This window comes from Paramormyrops kingsleyae, chromosome 15 (genome assembly GCF_048594095.1).
Source record: "Paramormyrops kingsleyae isolate MSU_618 chromosome 15, PKINGS_0.4, whole genome shotgun sequence".
Lineage (NCBI taxonomy): Eukaryota > Metazoa > Chordata > Actinopteri > Osteoglossiformes > Mormyridae > Paramormyrops > Paramormyrops kingsleyae.
This window is the reverse complement of record NC_132811.1, coordinates 14,872,145-14,892,026: the sequence shown is the minus strand read 5'-3', so window position 1 is coordinate 14,892,026 and position 19,882 is coordinate 14,872,145. Positions and strand designations below refer to the sequence as shown.

The 19,882-nt window shown below is 42.1% G+C and overlaps 2 protein-coding genes across 7 annotated transcripts in view; one reads left to right on the top strand and one right to left on the bottom strand.

Annotated features, from left to right (window-relative positions):
* Positions 1 to 454: 454 nt before the first annotated feature.
* ddx59 (DEAD (Asp-Glu-Ala-Asp) box polypeptide 59) lies at positions 455 to 5,375 on the bottom strand. The gene is made up of 8 exons (XM_023804663.2): positions 5,187 to 5,375; positions 4,175 to 4,997; positions 3,658 to 3,840; positions 3,088 to 3,177; positions 2,745 to 2,996; positions 1,434 to 1,586; positions 1,087 to 1,215; positions 455 to 880 (listed from the first exon to the last, which is right to left on the bottom strand). Exons 2-8 carry the CDS (start codon positions 4,988 to 4,990, stop codon positions 611 to 613), a joined length of 1,893 nt encoding a protein of 630 aa, XP_023660431.2. The 5' UTR covers positions 4,991 to 4,997; positions 5,187 to 5,375; the 3' UTR covers positions 455 to 610.
* Positions 5,376 to 5,893: 518 nt separating this feature from the next.
* Positions 5,894 to 19,882, top strand: part of camsap2a (calmodulin regulated spectrin-associated protein family, member 2a) — a 42,012-nt gene continuing 28,023 nt past the window's right edge. For all 6 annotated transcript variants that reach the window (XM_023804513.2, XM_023804510.2, XM_023804512.2 and 3 more), the window contains exons 1-2: positions 5,894 to 6,547; positions 12,835 to 13,094. In XM_023804513.2, the coding sequence (XP_023660281.2) occupies positions 6,409 to 6,547; positions 12,835 to 13,094 (399 nt within the window). In that variant the 5' untranslated portion in view covers positions 5,894 to 6,408. The remainder of the gene's footprint in view (positions 6,548 to 12,834; positions 13,095 to 19,882) is intronic.

Below are 19,882 nucleotides of genomic sequence, written 5' to 3'. Positions count from 1 at the left end.
GCATATTCCGCCGCTAGATGACAGTGTTGACGCGAAAGAAAGACATCTGTTTTTGTTTTAATAAAGGAGCTAGGCAAGGTTAGAGGTTATCAGCATGTCTATTGAATTTCTGTGGAGAACATAATAAAAAAGATGAACTGGGGGAGGACAACAGCACTCTCAACCTTAGACTCAACACTTATAGGGAAAGTGGTGTACAACTAAATGTAACCATGGGAAAGACCGCTAACTCCACTGTTGACAGTAAAGATAGCTATAGACCATTTTATTTCCTTTGAACAATCAAAAACCACAGCTCCTTCACCACTACCAGCCCTTCTGTATATTCTTCCCCTTTCCCTAAAGACCTCACCACTCTAGAGGTATCTGCCTGCATGTCTCATGTACCACCTTGCGAGTTATACCCAAAAATGTGATCATTAAAATGTTTAATTAAAATAAATAACTGATGATATCTTTTATTATAAACATTTATTGTGGAAATGCATATACACTGCACTGATAGTTTCTGTAACAAAACAGCAGACTTTTACATGTCATTTACTCTTCAGAACCACTTATATAAATATCTGTACAAAAGATGAAGTGGATCACCAGCACGTCAGGAAGCCTATGACTGCTTCCTGGCTATCCTACGGTCATGCTTTCTGATGATGTCGATGATGTTGCTCTCAGTAACCGCCCCGCCTTCCCCTTGTCTGCCCTTCTGCTTGGCTCGCCTCTGCTGCTCGTGGAGGTGCGGCGAGTTGAGCAGCTGCGGGGGCAGCAGGGAGCCCGTGGGCTGCACTCGCTTCACCAGCTCTAGGAAGAGGCGCTTGTTGTTGTTGTTCACCAACGTAATGGCGGTCCCCCGGTGACCCAGCCTACCGGCCCTGCCGACCTGGGCGTGGGGATACAGCCTGGTTAAAAACTGACCCCCTCCCACAAACCCGTTAAAGTGTCAGGGAAACGGGGGCTGATGATGGTAATGAGCGGCCCATCTTAATAATGTGAGCCAATAATTAACCTTAAGTCACACTGCAATCTCAATAAAAATGGCTGTTTAAATTCAAATGGTAATGAACAAATGAGGAAGGACTCACACACCTGATGAACATACTCATCCATATTAGCGGGCATGTCGAAGTTCACGACCAGCTTCACGTTGACTAGGTCGAGACCTCTTCCCAGCACCCCAGTACTGACCACCACTTCAAATTCCCCCTCAAGCAAACCCTGCAAACAATAACCTTGTTAGCACAAGCATTTTGCCTTCACAGCTATATCAAGCTTTAACAAAATTAATTAATGTGTTTTGAATGCATAGTGACTGACATAGCCGGTTAAGACTAACCTTGTATCTAGGGAGAGCCTCAGCACTGTTTTTAATTTAGGAAGGTATTACTCACGTTCCCTGAGGGAGGCTCCTAATAATGCACTACAGGGCAACGCACCTTCAGTATCCTGTTCCTCTCGCACTGCGACTTGTCAGAGTGTATGGCCACCGTGTTGAGGCCCATGACCTTATGCACGGCCTCGCAGAGCAGGTCCGCCCCCAGCCTGCAGTCCACGAACACCAGCACGGGCGGGCAGTACAGCTTGGCGTCCTGCGGGGCAAAGACAGGCCTGCTGTCATGCCTCACGAGGGCAAAAATGAGCCGGTTCTCCTTTTGTTTTCCTGGGGACTGACTGAAAGGCAACCGGGGAGCCGTGTGACTCGTTCTGGTTTTCCAAGCAATAACAGGGAAGCAGGAACTGATATTGTGAAGAGTTAAAGAGCCCCAGTGTCTCTGATTCATGGCACTCATGTCAGTTAGCGTGTGATGTGGCTCTTGTCAAAGGCATTCTTGTCCCCCCCCTTGCCTGTACAGCATGAGCTCCAAAAAAAAATCTAAATCTGCTATAAGTGTCTGTAAGACACTGTGTTCTCTCATATATACATATATTTATATAACTCCATGGGAAAATTCTCTTTTCGCCGATGCCATCTTGCTCTCCAAGCTTAGGAGTCGCAGCAGCTCTGGAGCTGGGGATTAAGGGCCTTGCTCAAGGGCCCACAGACGTGCGACTATTCTGCCGGGGGCCGGGGCCCATACAGGCAACCTTCCAATCAGAGGCGCAGAGGCTCAGCAACTTCAGTGGGGGAAAAACATCTACCCATCACGAGTAGGAGTGGTAGAAAAAAAGTAATCCCATTTAAATAACACCTTCAGGCGACTCTATTGTGAAAGGCACTGTGTAAAAATAAGTTGAACTGAACTGAATTGAAATATCTGACTAATTTTACAGACATTGTAAATATCATGACCGTGTAGTGGGTAACGAGTGATGGAAGATCATCGTAGGGATGAAGCTACAATTAAAGGCTAATTCTGAACTACAAAAAAAGAATATATCAGGAAGAAACAACCATCCCTGTAGAAGCACCTAAAAACTCACCACCCCTAAAAATCTGTCACTGGCAGCTAGATATTACCTTTAAATATAAAAGCCAAAAAAGTTATATTTTTCATTTTACATTCTAAATAGGCCACTTGCCATAAGAACCCTTATGTTAAAAACAGTACTAATATAAAAAATGTAAATAGCACATTTTCCTGACGCAGTTCCTTAAATATCAGAGCATGTATCAGAGGTTGAAAAACACCTAATATAAATGACAAGCTGCCTAAAGAATGCAAATATTCTTGTTTTTTCTTATGTTATTGTTCCAGGGTTGTTCAGCATAGCATATAGCTAACAGTATTAGCAAGACAAATATTTACGTTTAAAATTTCAAAAAGCTTCTTTTTCTTTGAGGGTTCCTCCACCCAAAGGACGATCTGGCGCACGTCAGTGCAGGGCTGGTTCCGCTCGCCGACGGTGATTCGCACAGGTTCCTGGGTCAGCCGACCGGCCAGCTGCTCTGTGCCCGGCGGGATGGTGGCGGACACAAAGAGAGTCTGACGCTCCTCTGGAACTCTCTCCAGGACGTCGAGGACTTGCTGCTGGAAGCCCATCTTCAGCATGGTGTCGGCCTGCAGGGAAAAGTGCACCAACGGCAAAGGCATTTGTCCTACATCCTCCTCATGGGGCAGAGAACACGCACAGAACCCGGAAGCAGCTTACCTCGTCTATCACCACCATCCTCACGCCGTCCAGCTGGACAGCCCCCTGTTTCAGGATTTCCAGCAGTCGCCCAGGGGTTGCTATTATCAGCTTGGGTGGAAAGGGGAGGGGGGAAGCTGTGACTACATGCAAGCCTGCTGTTTTACAGTATATTGTCAGTTCTACTGCATGAGTGTCCATTTCGTCTCCAATACTAAGTAAACAGCTTTCATCGTGATCCATAGTAAATCAGTAATAAAATCCTGTTCCTTAATGAGGGACAGGAACCAATCAAATTTACTTTAACACAATTTTTCACAAGCAAGTTTTTCACAAGGCTCTTTTCACTAATCTAAAGTACCTTTCCAGATAGAACCCAAAATAGGAAAACCCCCCAAAACAGCATTACTGGGAAAACTGGAAATACGTCCATTCAAAGACAATCAAGTAGCGTCGACTTGCTATGAAATGTCAGGTAATTGTATTTGTCATGTAATTGTAATTATATGAAAATGTGCTGGCATCTCATCCAAGCCTCGACCCACTTGGGCTCCAAGCTCTGCACATTCAGGGTCCCGCTGCCCCCCGTACCTTAATGTTCTGCTTCAGCCGGTGGAGCTGGGGGGGCAGGGGCATGCCCCCCACCAACAGGGCCGTCCTCATCTGGGGCAGCCCCATTACCAGCTCCTTCGCCTGCCGCTCGATCTGGATCGCCAGCTCTCGGGTTGGAGTCAGAACGAGGCCCATCGGACTATAAGTGGTACCCACTGGGTTCTGTGGGAAAACGCAAGGTAACGGGCGTGAAACAGTGATGTTCCTCAGTAACAATCACAAAACGAGAACATACAGGTGTAAATCCCTATCCATAGCATATCTGAATATCCCTATAAAAACCAGTACGTTTGTCCTGATTATGTACCTGTACTTAAGAAGGATGTTTCAAACAGGTGACTAAAGTGACACTAAACTTATGATTACTACATTTAAAATGTTTCCATGATGAGACGGTTACTGATGAAGAGCTTACACCTGATATTGCTAGTAGAGCATTTAACATGTTAAGCAGGTGCCTTGGCCCTCCCAGTTTCGCCAATGAAACCCGCTTTACCTGCAGGGTGCGAGCCACCATGGGCAGCAGGAAGGCAGCAGTTTTCCCAGAGCCCGTGTCGGCGCTGGCGATGGCGTCGCAGCCCAGGAGTGCCACCGGGAGCATTTGCATCTGAACAGGAGTAGGTGCTTCATACCCTGCCCTTTTCAGATTGGCGCAGAGGGTCGACGGGAAGCCACAGTGCTCAAACTCAATAATGGGCCGGCAGACATGCTGGCCCTCTGTTACAATGCCCAGATCCCGCTTCACTCTAAGCACCTGCTCCTCTGTCAAACTGGAAATGAAAGGGTCCTCTCTATAGATATAGCCCTGCTTCTGGTCTGCAGCATTCCCAGAGTCTACATCAGTCGGCATTAAAGGAAAAGTCTTTTCCATTTCAATGACATCAGGAGTTCCCTTTGGTCCCAAACCCATGCGGGCCAAGTGACTGGCTTTGCACTCAAGACTACACACATCATTATCGGTCTTGTCGCAGATGTACTCTCCATATCGACCGCACATGATGCACACGGGCTCCCCCGGTTCGGGCCATCGCTGGCTCTTTTTGAAAGACTTTACTGGTTCATCCTCTTCCTGGTCCCCGTCGCCACTCTTTGTGCTGTGCTCTCCTTGCGAGAGATCTTGTTTTTTATCGTTAAGATCCTCGGACCGATGCTCCGGCGACTGTGAGGTGCAAAACTCTTCAGGTGGTTTCGGGGGGGATTTATTTTCCAAGACCTCATCATTTATTCGCTCTGGGATCACCTTACATTTCTTTGTGACTTGACCTGGGCTGTCAGATGGTCTTTTCACTTTAAGTGATCTTGGCATAAACATGTTGGCTCTGAAATCAACGGAAACGAAAGAATATTTCATGAAATGCAGAATGATCCTTTTGCCTTCACAAAACTTCTTACAAACGTGCATCAGTGTGCAATGATATTTTACGGAAAGTATTTCTATAATATAAATATATAATATAAAGTATATTCAATTGTGATGTCAACAATATTACTACACGGTTGTTACTCACGTGTTGCTGGAAATCCGATAATTTTGATATGTTCAGCGACAACCTGATTTGCATGGAAAAATGAAATGCACGACTTCAAATGCTATTTTATAACTGGACACAAAACACTTAAAATTCAGCAAAATTTCAGCATACATCTCTATCATCGAATTGTACTGTGTGTTTGCTGTCGTCTAATGATGATGTAATGATAACTGGCATTGTGGGTATTGGAGTTTAGGAACATTCAGAACGGATGTAGATATCTAAAAGGTTGCTTGAATTATATTTTAGCATTTCTTTATTTAGTTGAAACAAACGCAAATGTACTTTTTATATTTTCAATTATTTAAGTGGTTTCAGGGGGGAAAAAAACTACCGGAAATATATATATATAAATTAATATTATATACGAAATTGTATTTTCATTAAAGAAATCCTAATATTTTATGTGGAGAGTTTTAATGGGAACATATTTGATTCATATGAGGTATAATTCTTAGTCTTATTCTGTAATATGTAATAAATCATTATTTTAATGATTGGAAAAACATTTGAGCAAAAATATATGAAACAGAAATGGGTCAGAGGACATAAAGTCAAATATAAGCAATGTAAATAAAATTCCCATATTTTAAATTCATTATATGATTACGCTACTGGCCAAATAAGCGGTTTGACTATTACTTGGCTTTTGCGGGGATTGCGCATGCGCAAAAGGCAAGCTTTCTATTAGTGCGGCAGGAAAACCCGCAGCCAGCAGAGATTGAATGTGTGCTGGAGAACCGTAAAAGGAAATTATTAAATATGGGATTAAGAACCATCTGTGAATCGATTTCGGATTAAAGGGCACAGATCATGGAGACGCGTTTGCTGTTTTGTGGGAAGCTGAGATGCGCGTTTTTTTGGTAGACCTGCAATCGCCCTAGTCTTTTCGGCATTTGACGGCTATGCCAGAGAATGGATGAAAATTTCAAGCGGGCATAGCGCAGTTGACTTTGTTTTCCTATCCGGATTTACATCAAAACCAAATGCGGCTGATTGCCATAGTTCTCAGAAACGTTGCATAATAATCTATATTAGGTACCAGTCGGCAAATCCTTAATTTCCAAGAAGCACAAACAAGCAAATTTATTGCACTAAATTCCTTTGGTGGGATGTCATCGGTTTTCATTCCCTAACTGTCAAGCCGCCTATTTCGGAAGACTTGAGCAAATATTTATTTTAAAATATATATCTTACTATGGGTGATGCAGCAGAATCCAAGGAAACCAAAAAGACATTTATTGTTCCGGCGATAAAGCCATTTGACCATTATGACTTTGGCAGGGCTAAGATCTGCTGTAGTCTGACATGGCTGGTGGCAAAAGCATATGGGGCAGGTAGGTGGCGTCTTTTCTTGTTTTATTTTGACATCATCTATATATGGGATTATGTTTTTAAATAACTCACTGTAACATCTCGATTATGTTTACCAAAACTTATGTTGGTTTGAGCTTGGCGTGAAACGACACTGAAAAAGAATCGTATTTAAAGTTGTCAAAGGTCAGTATATCACTATAGAGAAACCTTACGGCGCTCGGGAAATACTTACTGGTTTGTAACATCTTATCTTTTCGTTCATTCGTTCCTTCCTTCTGTCCTTTATTTATTTTATAAATTTCTGTAATAATTGTACGATTATTTAATCTGAGGTGCGTTTAGGCTTTTAATGGGGACAGTCAATCAGGTCCTGTCCTCCCACCCGTAACGGACAGGGACACGGTTTTTTACCTGGGAGGGTGTGATCGTCCTATTCTATCTAAGCAATAAATAATCGTCTCTAATAATGCTCGCTTTTATTATTTAGAAATAGCTATTCAGGCTGCAAAACTGTATCATACTTAGTAGATAGCTATGTAGCAGGATAGGAATAGAGTACCCATTACTTGGATGTGATGAAAGCATATTGACCACTTAATTTATGATGGTTTGAAATACTGAATGATACACATCAGTTGATAGGCTAAATAAACATATTTAGTGTGTGGCTAAAGAACACCATTTGTTTTACTGGTAACCACTATGAACACATACCAATCTTAATGCATGCCGAATCTGTAATCTTTTTTTTTTTGATTCAGTAAGACTGAATTATTTATCCCTTTGAAAATGGGTTGCTACCAGAACAGCATTAAAATGGCTGTTTTTTGCTTAAATGCAGTTGGGCTACAGTTGAACATTGATCTTATTGTCTTGTTGCTTTGCAGCAAGAATCATTGTTACAGCCTGCAGGTAAAAATAAAACTATTGTATTGAAAGCTTGTTACCTCCATCCACTCTGTCTTTCCACGGTGCCACTGCTCTCTCTCTCTCTCTCTCTCTTACATGAGATTGACAACAAATGCAACAATCCTCCATCCGCTTTGCCCTAGTGGTGAAATAAAAAATGGTTCCCCACCATTAGGATAAAGGGTCAAAGGCCGCGTCTCTCCCCCTTAATTGTTCTCCTTAGAGTTTATTTTTTTCTCTGCCATTTCTTTGAAGAAGAGGGCAAAACTTCATAATGACAGTTGTGGTAAAAATATCATTAAAGTAACTTTTTTCCCCATTTCTCTTTCTGTCTTTTCATCTGTGCAGTCTGGAGTAAAGAGATCCAGATGTCTGCCCTGTTAGATGGGCCTTGGATTGAGGAAGGATGTTTTTCCAGAGTTGTGTGAAGAGACACATGCTTTGGAGAGTAGCTGGACATTATGTGCTATTTACTTCTGTGATGCATGTTGCCATGCTACATCAAGACATTTGGGAAGCCTGTCTCTGCCTTATGCATTTAAGTATAGACCATTACATTTCAGAACTCCAAAGCCTCTTTTATGCGCCTGCAGTGAACCTTTTAATATAGTCTGTAAAGGGCTTATCTAGAACAAGCTACAAAAGCTTTTGCTTTCATGGAGAAATGTTTGGAGTTTGCTGAGCCGAGCATGCGAAATGAATCAAGCTCCCTGTGTAATTTATGAGGCATCAATGGGATATTTTTGTAGCAATCTTTCCATTCAGTTGTGCTTTCCTGTGGAAGCCGCTTCCTGATGGCTTCCCCAATGACGACGGACAATAGGAGAGATCTTCGACAAAGGAGCTTTTGATTAACTTTGTGGCTTCTCTGTCTTCAGAGTATAATTTTTTGCCTTGATGTATGTTGATTTTCAGAGGTGGGGGAAGCTCATCCAGGGTAAAAAGCGTTAGAAACATACCTCTGTGTGTTTATGTTTCATCTTCGTTTCTGTTACAATGCCTTGTGGCTTCATTGGATAATTGTACGTCTGTCTGTGACCCTTTAGAGGTCGAAGCCTCTTCATTGTCTCTTCTATTAATCTTACATCTCATGTAACAGATTTAAAGTCCATAAGGTGTGTTGTAAGGCCAATGCTGAACAAATGATTTCTTTTGTTAGTTATTCAAGGACAGATTATTTATTAGTATGTAAATTATATGCCTGGCATCTAAGATGTGCTGTATCCTGTTAAGCCACAAAAATAGCCATCCATCCATTTTCTGTAACTGCTTGTCCTCCTCAGGGTTGCGGGGGGTCTAGAGGCTTGCCACAAAAAAATCTTTCAGTATAAATCCAATATTTATGTTGAGAAAACATGGAATTTCCCTTCAGACACTCCCAGGTATGTGATACCTATAATTCACAGTTTTGATCGGGTCTGGTAATTCAGGCCTAAACCCCAGCTAGGCCCAATAATTTTTTCCTCAACCTCCCCTAGCTGAGGCAGCGATGGAGATGGGTACCTTATCTACCCAGGTAAATACTCACCGAGCTCTTGCTGGTGTTATATGCATTGAGTACCATATACAGCAATGGATACTATTAAATGGGGAGTATCAACTAATAGTGTAGTGGTTCTGAAACCAATACCAAAACCTTTGATACAAACGTTCACTGTTTTGTGCCGTGCTTGTGTCTTCTGGAATCGTGACATCTCCCCCCCCCCCCATCCTCAACTCCAACCCACTGCCATCACTGCAGATGCAGCCTGTTGAGCTCTCATTATGTTACTGTCACAAAACTCATTTTTCATTTCACAATTAACACTGTAACACACTGTAGCACATCACAAAGTTATTATTCTAGTTAGGGCATGCTGTATTATTTTGTAAATATTACACACTATACATTCTATTGTCTGCTATGACTGCATGAGTCACGTGACCATTTTGGTGTAATCATGATGGAGTGATCTCCGCCTGCGGTACAAGCTAGGCTAGTTTCATTAGCTCAAGATGGATGATAATCTTGAGATTGCAGAGCCCCGGACACATTAAAGTCAGTAGTGTGGGAACATTTTGGTTATCCAGTGGAGTATACGGTTGGCAATCATGTCATACACAAAACACACAATTCAGTGTTTCAGAAAACTTCCACAAGTGGCAATCAACACTGAGATATGCAAGCGCGTATCAGAAGACATAATTCCAACATTGAATTCAATTTTTTTCCCTGTTTTTTTTTTTTTTAAGTCACCCCTCCCCCCCTCAAAAAAAAAAGTATGAACCAAACCATGGCTCAAAAATAGAGGTCTGAACTGAACCATGGATGTGGAGAATCATGACACCCCTAATAACAAACAGGTTAGGCATCTGTGCCTGGTTATCTGTTCAAATTCCCTCGCTGGTATTTTAAGATGCCTTCTGTCACATTCTAATGACATATTCACTGTTTTAACTTTTCTATGAACTAGGGGGGGAAAAAGATTTTTGGGATGTTTATATGTGTTGAGTGTGAAAAGAAACACCTGCCTTTTGCATTCATCAGCCCTTGTTCTGTGTGTGCTAGAGCAATATTGCAGAATGTCTAGAAATACAGGAGGAGACATACACTGGGAGTTGGCTTTAAATCTGCTGTCGCTCTCCGTGTCAATGGAGAATACGGTGTACCAAGGATATCACTAGTTCTTTCTTTGCCTGTGCTATTACTTAAGAAATACAATGTGACCAATGCAAGAAGGGACTGGAGGGTGCAAGGATGCAAATCATAATCTATGTCTGTCTGGCACATAAGCTGCTAACGTTACCAAGATAAACCCCTATAACAGAAGGAGATGGTGATGAATCGCAGTCCTGAGTCAGGGATGCTGCGACCACCAGAAAGCATTTAGTCCTGAAAGTAAACTGTAAATTGATGATGGAGATGGGTCATTGCTGCTGGTCTGGGTCATTTTTGCATTCTATATACAGAATTTTTCAGAAATACAGCTTGATCAGTCTCGTTATAAGGATCTGGGACGTTTTATCAGGTTTTCTAATCAATTTGTATTTTTCAGTCTATTGATTCCCTTTGGAAAAGTAACTGTAAAAAATGTGTGAGACTAACTAAAATTTCATTGAACATCATATCTATAATGTTGAAATTATGTTAAAAAGGCAGAAAGTAACAACATAGGAGTATGTACAGAATCATTTGTTAGTTGTCAAAAGTTCATATAAAGTTCATATAAGGCAGCAGAACCCTAGAGATCAGTTTTGCAAATGGATAAAAATAAAGACCATTGTTCAGAAACTGAGGTAACTGGTTTCCCTCAAAACCTGGCATTCACCGGGAGATGCTCACCATGCCAGTAAAATGGACGACAGCACCAGAGTCTTGTCAGCAGAAAATATTTCTTTCTGTGTCGTTTAATGGACTTCTTCTTAAATGACACCTTAAACCCCAGTCAAACTTTCACTACTTGAGGGGATATTAGGAATTCAGTGCCAGAGATTTGTATTTTCAAATATGTATTTTATGATCTCAGGGTAGAGGAGGTGTCAGCTTTGAAAGGCAGAACCGCGGTAAACAGTCATTAAGAATGCAGTAACTCGCCATCTTCTCCCCAAAGATCAATTTTCACTCCGCTCTCCGCCTTGCTTTATTGAGGAGTGGAATTGTGAATTATTGACTGATGCTAGTTGCTTTTCCCCCCCCACTCCTGTGATCAGGCTTCATCTTCCCCACTGCAAGGGAAGGCAGAGATAATTCTGGAACCACGGTTGCTGGTGATAAATTGATTGGGCTTGATTTCACGGTTTCCCTGGCAACACGTTTCCACCCATGGATGGTAATGTTGGCAGGTTAGCTGTTATCATGGTAGCATTTTTGGTGTAAATCATTGTCTCAAAGGGTATTTTTATCTTCCCTCTAAAGTCCAACGCTGCAACGCAGTTTTCACTTTCAACACATGGATATGATGGCAGTTTTGTATATGCTAATTAAGACATGTTGGGTTTAATCAGACTTTTGTGTTAACTGAACTTTGCAGCAATCTGAAATAAAAAAATTTAAGGCTTTAAAATGAGGAAGAACAATCATTGACTCTAGATGATGTTCTCTTTAATTTTTTCTTTCTGGCTTGGTTGGTTGGATGGTTCAGCATGCTTATCACAAACTTGCCCTGTCGCATCTAGAATAACTGATCTAGAGCAACATAAAAATCTGCACAAGCAGATTGAAATATCCCGAGCCTGCAGCAAGGCATCTGTGCGCTCAGTCCTGGCATATTCTGCTTAGCTTAGCAAGAAAACTGTGCTGTAAAAAAACAAACCATTCAGTTTTACGACAGTTTAACTTCTCAGTGTGAACACAGGAGCCTTAAAACGATATAGGGCAGGGGGGAGGCAAGCTGGTATCCAGCAGGTTTTCTATCCTACCTTGTCTGCGATGAACCAGACCTGATCTGGTGGGATAGAAAGCCTACTGGATACCAGCAGTCCAGGATCAGGCTTGCCTACCCCTGATATAAGTATGTGTATCACAAGGTTTTAATACCAAGCAGTAAGGCGAGACATTGCAGGTGTTTTATGGATACACTTGGAATTGTATTGCATTAGACCTTAAATGTGTTTGCCACTGCAACAGCATAGAATGCATTTCATTGTATTTGACTGTTTATCCGTGTTGATTTGGGATCCTCTCTTAGTATCAATTCAAACGAAATCGACTATTTTACCAAAGGGGATGTAGAGAACACTTGATGATTTGACAAGTCATGCTTCCCATGAAAAGACTAATATTCTATTACCTTTGCATCCTGTTAGCAGTCGGCAGGGTAAACGCTATATTGTCAGGCATTATGGTAAGAGATTTCATGTTTATAAATGGGTTAGCGATGCTGCTACTCAGAGTGGAGTTCATGGGTACCTTCTGAAGTTATTTTGTGCAAGAATCATTGCTTTCACTAAGGCAATTTTGCTGAAATAATTCAGGAGTCTGCGCAGCTTACGGCTGTACCCATATTCTGTACCCATATTCTGTACCCATTTATGCAGGTGGATATTCCAGTCAAGTCAAGCCATGTGGGCTTTGTCATACAATCCATGTACAGGTTTAGGGGGGCATGAAATAACATCCCCCCAGGACTCCAGTGCAAGACACAGCAGCTTCGATGGGGGAGGGGTTTCACAGTACTTTAAGTGCAAAACACGGCACAGCGTGACACAGGGGGGCTGGACACAAGGGGATTTATATAAAAATATATATATACACATACATACAAACACACACAGGTTTGTTATGTCTTTGTGGGGACTCTGCATTCATTTATATGGGGAAAATTGTAATCCCAACATGACGACCTTAACCCCTACACACACACATACATACATTTATATGTATATGTATGTATATATATGTATGTGTATATGTTTTCAGACAGCATCCCGGCCGACATGAAGGAGCCCTTCTACACGGACCAGTACGAGCAGGAGCACATGAAGCCGGCAGTGGCAGAGCTGATGCTGTCAGCGGAGCTCTACTGTCGGGCCGGGAGCCTCATCCTGAGGAGCGACACCGCCAAGCCCCTGCTGGGTCACGACGCCGTCATCCGCGCGCTCGCCCAGAGGGGCCTCTATGTCACCGACCAGGAGCGGCTCGTCACCGAGCGCGACCTGCGCCAGAAGCCCATACTGCTGGTGAGTGGAGCAGAGGGCAGGACCAGGGCGGGGAGCAAACCCACAACCTCCTGGTGTGTCACTTATTGCTGCCTGCTGAGATGTTATTTGCTCTTTGTCAGCTCTTTGCTTTTTTAACGCAGCTGCATTCCCTGAAATGTTGTTTCTCTGTCTTTTGAGGATGCAAATATCTTGCATCTGTAGTAGTAAATCCAGACTAGGACACGTCGCTGGTCAAGAAGTTGGCAAGACTTAGTAAAGTTCTTAAACAAAAGCATTGCTGTGTGAATGACAAACATGGTGCTGGTTCAGAACCATTACTTGATCAGTTTGGAGTAATGTTACTGTTTTTGAAGCAAGTGCTAACTGTCTCTCAGAGCTGGAACTTTATGGAATATATTATGGGAGAATTTAATGCAGAAATTTCTGACTGTGGCAGGTATCATTACAAGGGCTTTTCGTTTACATGTAAGCCAAGTTGCCATATAAAAAATATTTTCATTTAGTATCTACGGGCTTTTACTTGTGTGTGGTTTAAGTTCCGGCAACAAAAGAAGTCATGATAAATGGGAGAGCTTTTAATAATATTCCTGTTTGAGATTGTACAACATATCCTGAGCCGAAGTATACAGAGTGAAATTAAAGGTGAAACATTAATATTTTAAACATTTGAACATTGAATTTTGCATTTATAGCACAATAGTGAGTCTGTTTTGGGGATCTGGATTTCATCCTACAAACCTTTTGCTCATGAGAATAAAATGCTTGACCGTAATTCTAAGTGTTGGTTGCGTTTTACCGATATAGTGCAATATCAGGGAAGTTTATGGTTTTGGGAGCTGTTCTTGTATCTCTAAGATTTACTGGACCAATTACGCTGAGTGAAAAATGCTGGAAGAGGTTTTCTTGGAGTTTGCTAAACAGCTTAATGCATGCCTTGCATTTAGGAATTGAGCCTTATAATAACAATGGATGGTTATGTTCTCAGTACCACAGGAAGTAATTGTATAGTGTGTGGTTATACTGGAATAAGATGCCTAGAGAATATTGAAAGTTAAATTATTTGCCAGCAGCTTAAAATGGACATGCCACATTTAACTCTTGCTACGGCTACACTTTTATTAGTGGTCTGTGGGTCATTATTATGTTTATAGGGAGTAAATCATCATTGCAGCATTGTGGAACCCCTGTTTGGACGGCTGTTTTGGGGGTAAAGATACTATATTGAGAGATTAGCCCACCACAACGTCACAGGAGTGAGCTGGCAGAGATTATAGGATGTATGGATGCTGGCTACTTGCATTATTTAAGAATGGCACCTCATGTTTTTGTTGGGTTAAAATACTTTTTATTTTGTGAATGAACAGAAGAATTGTATATTACTGTCATTGAACCGAAAGCCACACGATCGTGAGTAACAAGTGGTGTCTTTTAAGTACACGGCCCTCGCTTTTCCAGGGGCTCTGTGTATATAGACGGCCATGTGATTTCGATCTTGTTTGGTATAATCCTGAAAAACAAACAACAAAAGCAAGCCGTGATGATTACGTAAAGCCTTTCGAGCAGACATCTGAGTCTGTTAAATGTTTCTGTTGCGTTTTAAAGATGCAGTACTTCTGCATTTGTGCATGGACTGGACAGTGGTACAGAGTTTAACGCATTGCAGTAACGTGTCTGCCTTTGCCCAAGGAACTCTGAATGTGTTGTGTATTTACGTTTACTTTACATTCATTTAGCTAATTCTTTTGTCAACAAGAACATACAAGTGAGAACTTGCTTGCTTTTGGGATTAAGAGCCTTGTTCAAGGGCCCAATGGTGATATGAGTATTCCGCCTATGACAGGATTCAAACCAACGACCTTCCAGACACAAATCCCTAAACCACGGAGCTACACACTTTCCAGTAAGCAGTGAGTAGAGGTGGAAAGTTCAGGTGCAGAAAGTACAAATCCAGACCAAGATTTTGTGTCAACCAACTAGTTGAGTACTCTGTGACTGTGACTCTTTATACTCTACTGGGTGGTTGAAACAAATTTTTGGTTTGGATTTGTTCTTTCCGGACCTGAACTTTCCACCTCTAGTAGAAAATCAGGAACAGTTGGATCTATGAGTAATTAATAACATGGAAACAATGTAGCTCTGTAGGCACTTACACTTCCTTGGTCCATGGCATATACTGTACCTCTCCTCTGTTCAGCATGAAATATGCATGAATTCCTGTTAGGATTTCTGTCACATTTCTGTTCATTCCTAAATAGGCCAATTAAGCAATTTTCCAACCATGAAGGTAAAAGTAGGTTGAACCTGTTAAGTCATATAGTCCAGAAAAGGAAAAGGTTTAAGGAAATGAGGCGGATTTAAGGATGCAGTCCTGTAATCGATTGTGCTTCTCTGTAACCGTTCCTCAATTGAACCCCCAGCATTACTGATGTTATTTTGGGAGTGTAAAGTTTTTGGGAATCTGTCCTGGTTTTTTGAGCAGAAGATCTTTTTGTCAGAACCAGTGCGTCTCCCTAGCTGGGCTCTTCAGTGCACATGCTTGTCAGGGAAAGCAGTATCCTGACCAACTGTTACCTGTTACTCCCATCTGCCAGGCTTTCCACAGTGTAATGTTTAAACAGTTATTTTAAGTTGCCTTCTAGAGATTTTTTCTTGAGGATAATCCAATAATTGAACATGCTGAATACAGTCAGTGGCTAAGGCTTTAGATGTTTTGTGGTTTTTGAAAGATAAAGTCAATCCTCAGGACATGACAAAACAGATGGTAATTGTGGTTCTTAATTGAGTCGGTTTCAGGGTGCTGGGTCTCTGGTTGATACTGTAGCTTGCTTTAGGTGCTCACTGTCAAGAAGGGAAGCTGTGTGGTCGGGTTTGGGCTGGACAGCACTACTAAGGTTCTCAGGAGGCTCTTACTCAGGCTTGTCTGGCCTTATAAAAGGTAACCCCATTCAAATTGTAGACCTCTATTTTCTCGGAGTATGCTGCCACAAATGAAGGACATCTATCATAGTCTGGCCTTCAGACTTTTATTAAAACTCTTTGTATTATAAGCTGCCTCACGGTACGTGAAAGTGATATGTATGAAGAAGAAAAGAGAGAGATGAAATTACTGGAAATTTCCCATTGCCAAGTAGTACTCATTATCTACACTGTAGAAAAAAATGTGCATCCCTGGTACATTTTGTTCTCAAACATCAATGGTACAAAAATGTTCCTCAGAGTCCATTTAGATACCTGCAGCTAGGGTCCAATTGGCAGACACTTAAAGGTACAACCCCAATGACCCTCAAAGGTACAAATAAGTAATTGGTACTCTGACAGTGTACCAATAGTGTGTCAAACAAGTTGATGGTTTTGCTGCAAGTTGTAAACAGACAAACCAGTGCCAAGAAATGCAATATGATTATTGCGATATATCGCGCAGATCTGAAATGATATATCATGCAGCCCTGCTCCTACCCAGTAAATAGAAAATGAGTAGGCATGTAGCTGGATGTTTGAGTTTGGTGTGCTTGTGAAATAAGAGGCATGGATAGAGACCGATTCTTCACCTGCTTCAACGTGTGTGTGTCAGGTGTAGGGTTGCAAAATTCTAGGAATTTTGCATTAATTCTCATACATTCCCAATAATTCCCATGGAAAGTTTCCAATTTGGAATAGTTCCCCAGCTTAACTTCCCATGGAATGGAAAGTTTCCAGAAATGTACTGCCCCTTTGCAACTCCAATTGGGTGTGTGTTGACGATATGAACAATGGCATTCATTTTGCCGTCAGTCTACAGCTGAACAAAGACGTGATGATACAGTTTTTCACTTGCTATTAGCTGGTCTCCAGACAAATGTAATGTCTGTAGTAATGGAAGGTGGCTGTGGTGTCTTGGGGTCGGCCTCTATGTGTAGTAGACATTTGGAAGCAGCATTGAAGAGTTATGCTCCTTCTAACTCCTCCCTGTGGTCTACATACCTATGTAAGGGAGCATTGATCATCCAATCTCCTTCACTAGCGGGAGGTGGAACACCCTCACTCTTGAAAGCGCTGAAAGGCAGACAAAGCTCCAAGCTCGATCTGCCGGATCCGCCCTACAACCGAGCGCTTGCTGGAGCACCTTAAAGGGTGTATCCGCAGGGACAAGCTTGTACTTGCGGACGCAGCTGTTGTGCTTTTGGATGAAAGCCTCCTGTGAGGCTGAAACACATTGAGCGTGTGCTGAGTGTGGCAGGAGAAACCGCAGGACACTGGTAGGCTCTTGGCCCTACCTCTGCATCCTTTTTTGTTTAATGACCACTGAATTTTCCAAAGAACTATCTAGAAATTTGTCATTCTAGAGGAAGGCAAGTTTTGGATGTTTCTTTTCTGTGGTACCATAGAAATGATTAGGTTGAACCAATTCATTTGTTAAACATTTCCTGACCACATGACATTTATATAAGGCCCCCTGAGGCGCATTAAATGAACTTTTTCTCATGTTTTCATAATTCATGTTTGGATAATGAGTACTAGCTGCTTTTACTGCACTGCGGGCAGTGACTAACAAGGGAATGTTCTTGCTCCATTGGCTGGCCTCTTTCAGGTGCTCATTCACCAGAAAATGTTGCCTGAGTAGAAAGTTCTTGATGTGTTAAGACTTGCATTGGATTGTGCAGTTAGCAAATTGTGCAGCATTGCAGGTCTGGTCCTCTTGGTAATTCTATGCACAGACTCAAATATAAATATATATTTTTTAGTTACAAGTATAGTATTTGGGGGCGGTGCGCGGCTCAGCGGGTTAGCACTTACAGCATCTGTAATTGGAAGGTCGGCGGTTAAAATCCCATAGTCGGCAGAATGATTTCACCATTGGACCCTTAAGCAATTGCTCCAGGGACTGGCTGACCTTGCTTTTTCAAAGATACCACCATCTCAGAGATATCACCATCTCAGAGATACCACCATCTCAGAGATACCACCATCTCAGAGATAGTGATCATTAAACACTTAATGCATATTAATTCAAAACAAATGATCTATAACAAATATAAGATTTAGCACTTTAGCAATTTAAATCTTGATTTATTAAAGTATTGTTTTTTGCATTGTGTTTCTAGATATATATAAAGTGGAAATTTATTCATAAAAATGTGAAACGCACTTATCTATAATTGTTTATATTTATAGTTGGTCATTTTTAATTAAATTGCCATTTTAAGATTTTACATTTTTTTGACATGTCTGTGGATGTTTTTTTCCCCCTGCTTGCTTACCATGTTTTTCATACCCAAACGACCTGCATTTGAATCATTAGTATCTTATTCCTCATTTGGCTATTTTAAACTTGTGATTTAACCCATTCCCATACCTAACAGCCAAAAATTTCAACTTAATTCTTAAAAATGTTCAATCTGAGTGCTGAGGTTAAATCCAAGAAAAAATGTTGACAGCATTTGGTGTTTTTAATAAATGTAAATATGGAACATTTATCAATAAATTATTCAGCAGTACAAGTTCCCTAGACACTAGGAAAGAAATACAATTGCCTGTCACAAACTATAAAATACACCAGTGTAAAACAATCAGCGTCTGACACACCGATTATGCTGTAATATCCTGAATAAGACACACACATCTGTTTTTATAATAAACGCAGAACAGATCTGTAATCCTCATGGATCCTGGGCATGTTGCATAGGCTCAGATGTATAATTCACGCTGTCATAAAGTACAGCACAGAATGGCCACGAGTCCCCAATCTTTCGCTTAACTGTGGCTTGTCCCACCGCACAGATAACATAGTGGTGCCGTGGCATAAGCTCATCACCGGAAGGTATTTGTTTCAAATCCGACTGAGGCCCTCAGTTTGAGAAAGACGCTTCTCCTGGCCTGCTGTGGTGAAACCCTAAAAAAAACTGTTAGTCTGTTTGGTTAAATGCGCCGGTCAGGCAGCTAGATGCAAATATGCGCATTTGTTGTGCGAGTTTAGGGTTTCCTTCCATTTCACTAACAATAGCACCTCATGGCAGGCAGTGCAGCCCTATAGTGACTGCATCAGCTCCAAAAGCAGGCGGATCCACAGTGAATGAACCAGTACTCTACCTACTGTAAAGCTGTACGGCAAATGACACTGATGAGGTTCTGCAAACTGCTTTCCTTTTCATTATAGTCTCATCAGGTCTGCAGCATTTTCAAACAGCTTCAGTCTTTGATGGTCCTGTATTGCTCGATCTTTAGCATCCGTCGTCACGCCTAACAGCGACTTGTGTACGTGTGCTCCATTCTCCTGAAGACACGTCGCTGTTTCCCGCTGCTTTGGAGCACGCTGGTCCACCGCGTCGCCTGGGCTCGGAGCGTGATGGAGCCGGAGAGCAGCTCCACCTCCCAATCTGCCTCTGGGAGCAGCTAGTGCCCGTATCTCATCCCCGCCCCCCCCCCCCCCCCCGCACAGAACTTCTCTGTCGCCATGGTTACTCGCTGTTCCTGCGACGGGTGGGGGATGGCGGCCAGGTTCTTGTTTTCGCGGTTGTATTTCTGAGGATTCCTTAAAAGCGAGTTGTTTTTATACACGTCTCGCTCCAGCGCCTGCTTGAAGACGGCTTTGTTAATACAGGCTGCATTTAAACGTACTTTATCAATGCTAATGGCTCCCCCTCCACGCCTGAGTAAGGTCCCAACGGAGGAAAATGGAAAATAAATTGAATACATGATTTTAGTCAGCTGAGCGAGCGCCATTTGCATTCTCCCCTCCAGACAGTTTCACCGTGTATGGATGTCAAGTTTCAGGTTGTTTTTTGCATTTTCCATTGTAGAAGCTCTGAGGAGGGACAGCTTCCCTGTGC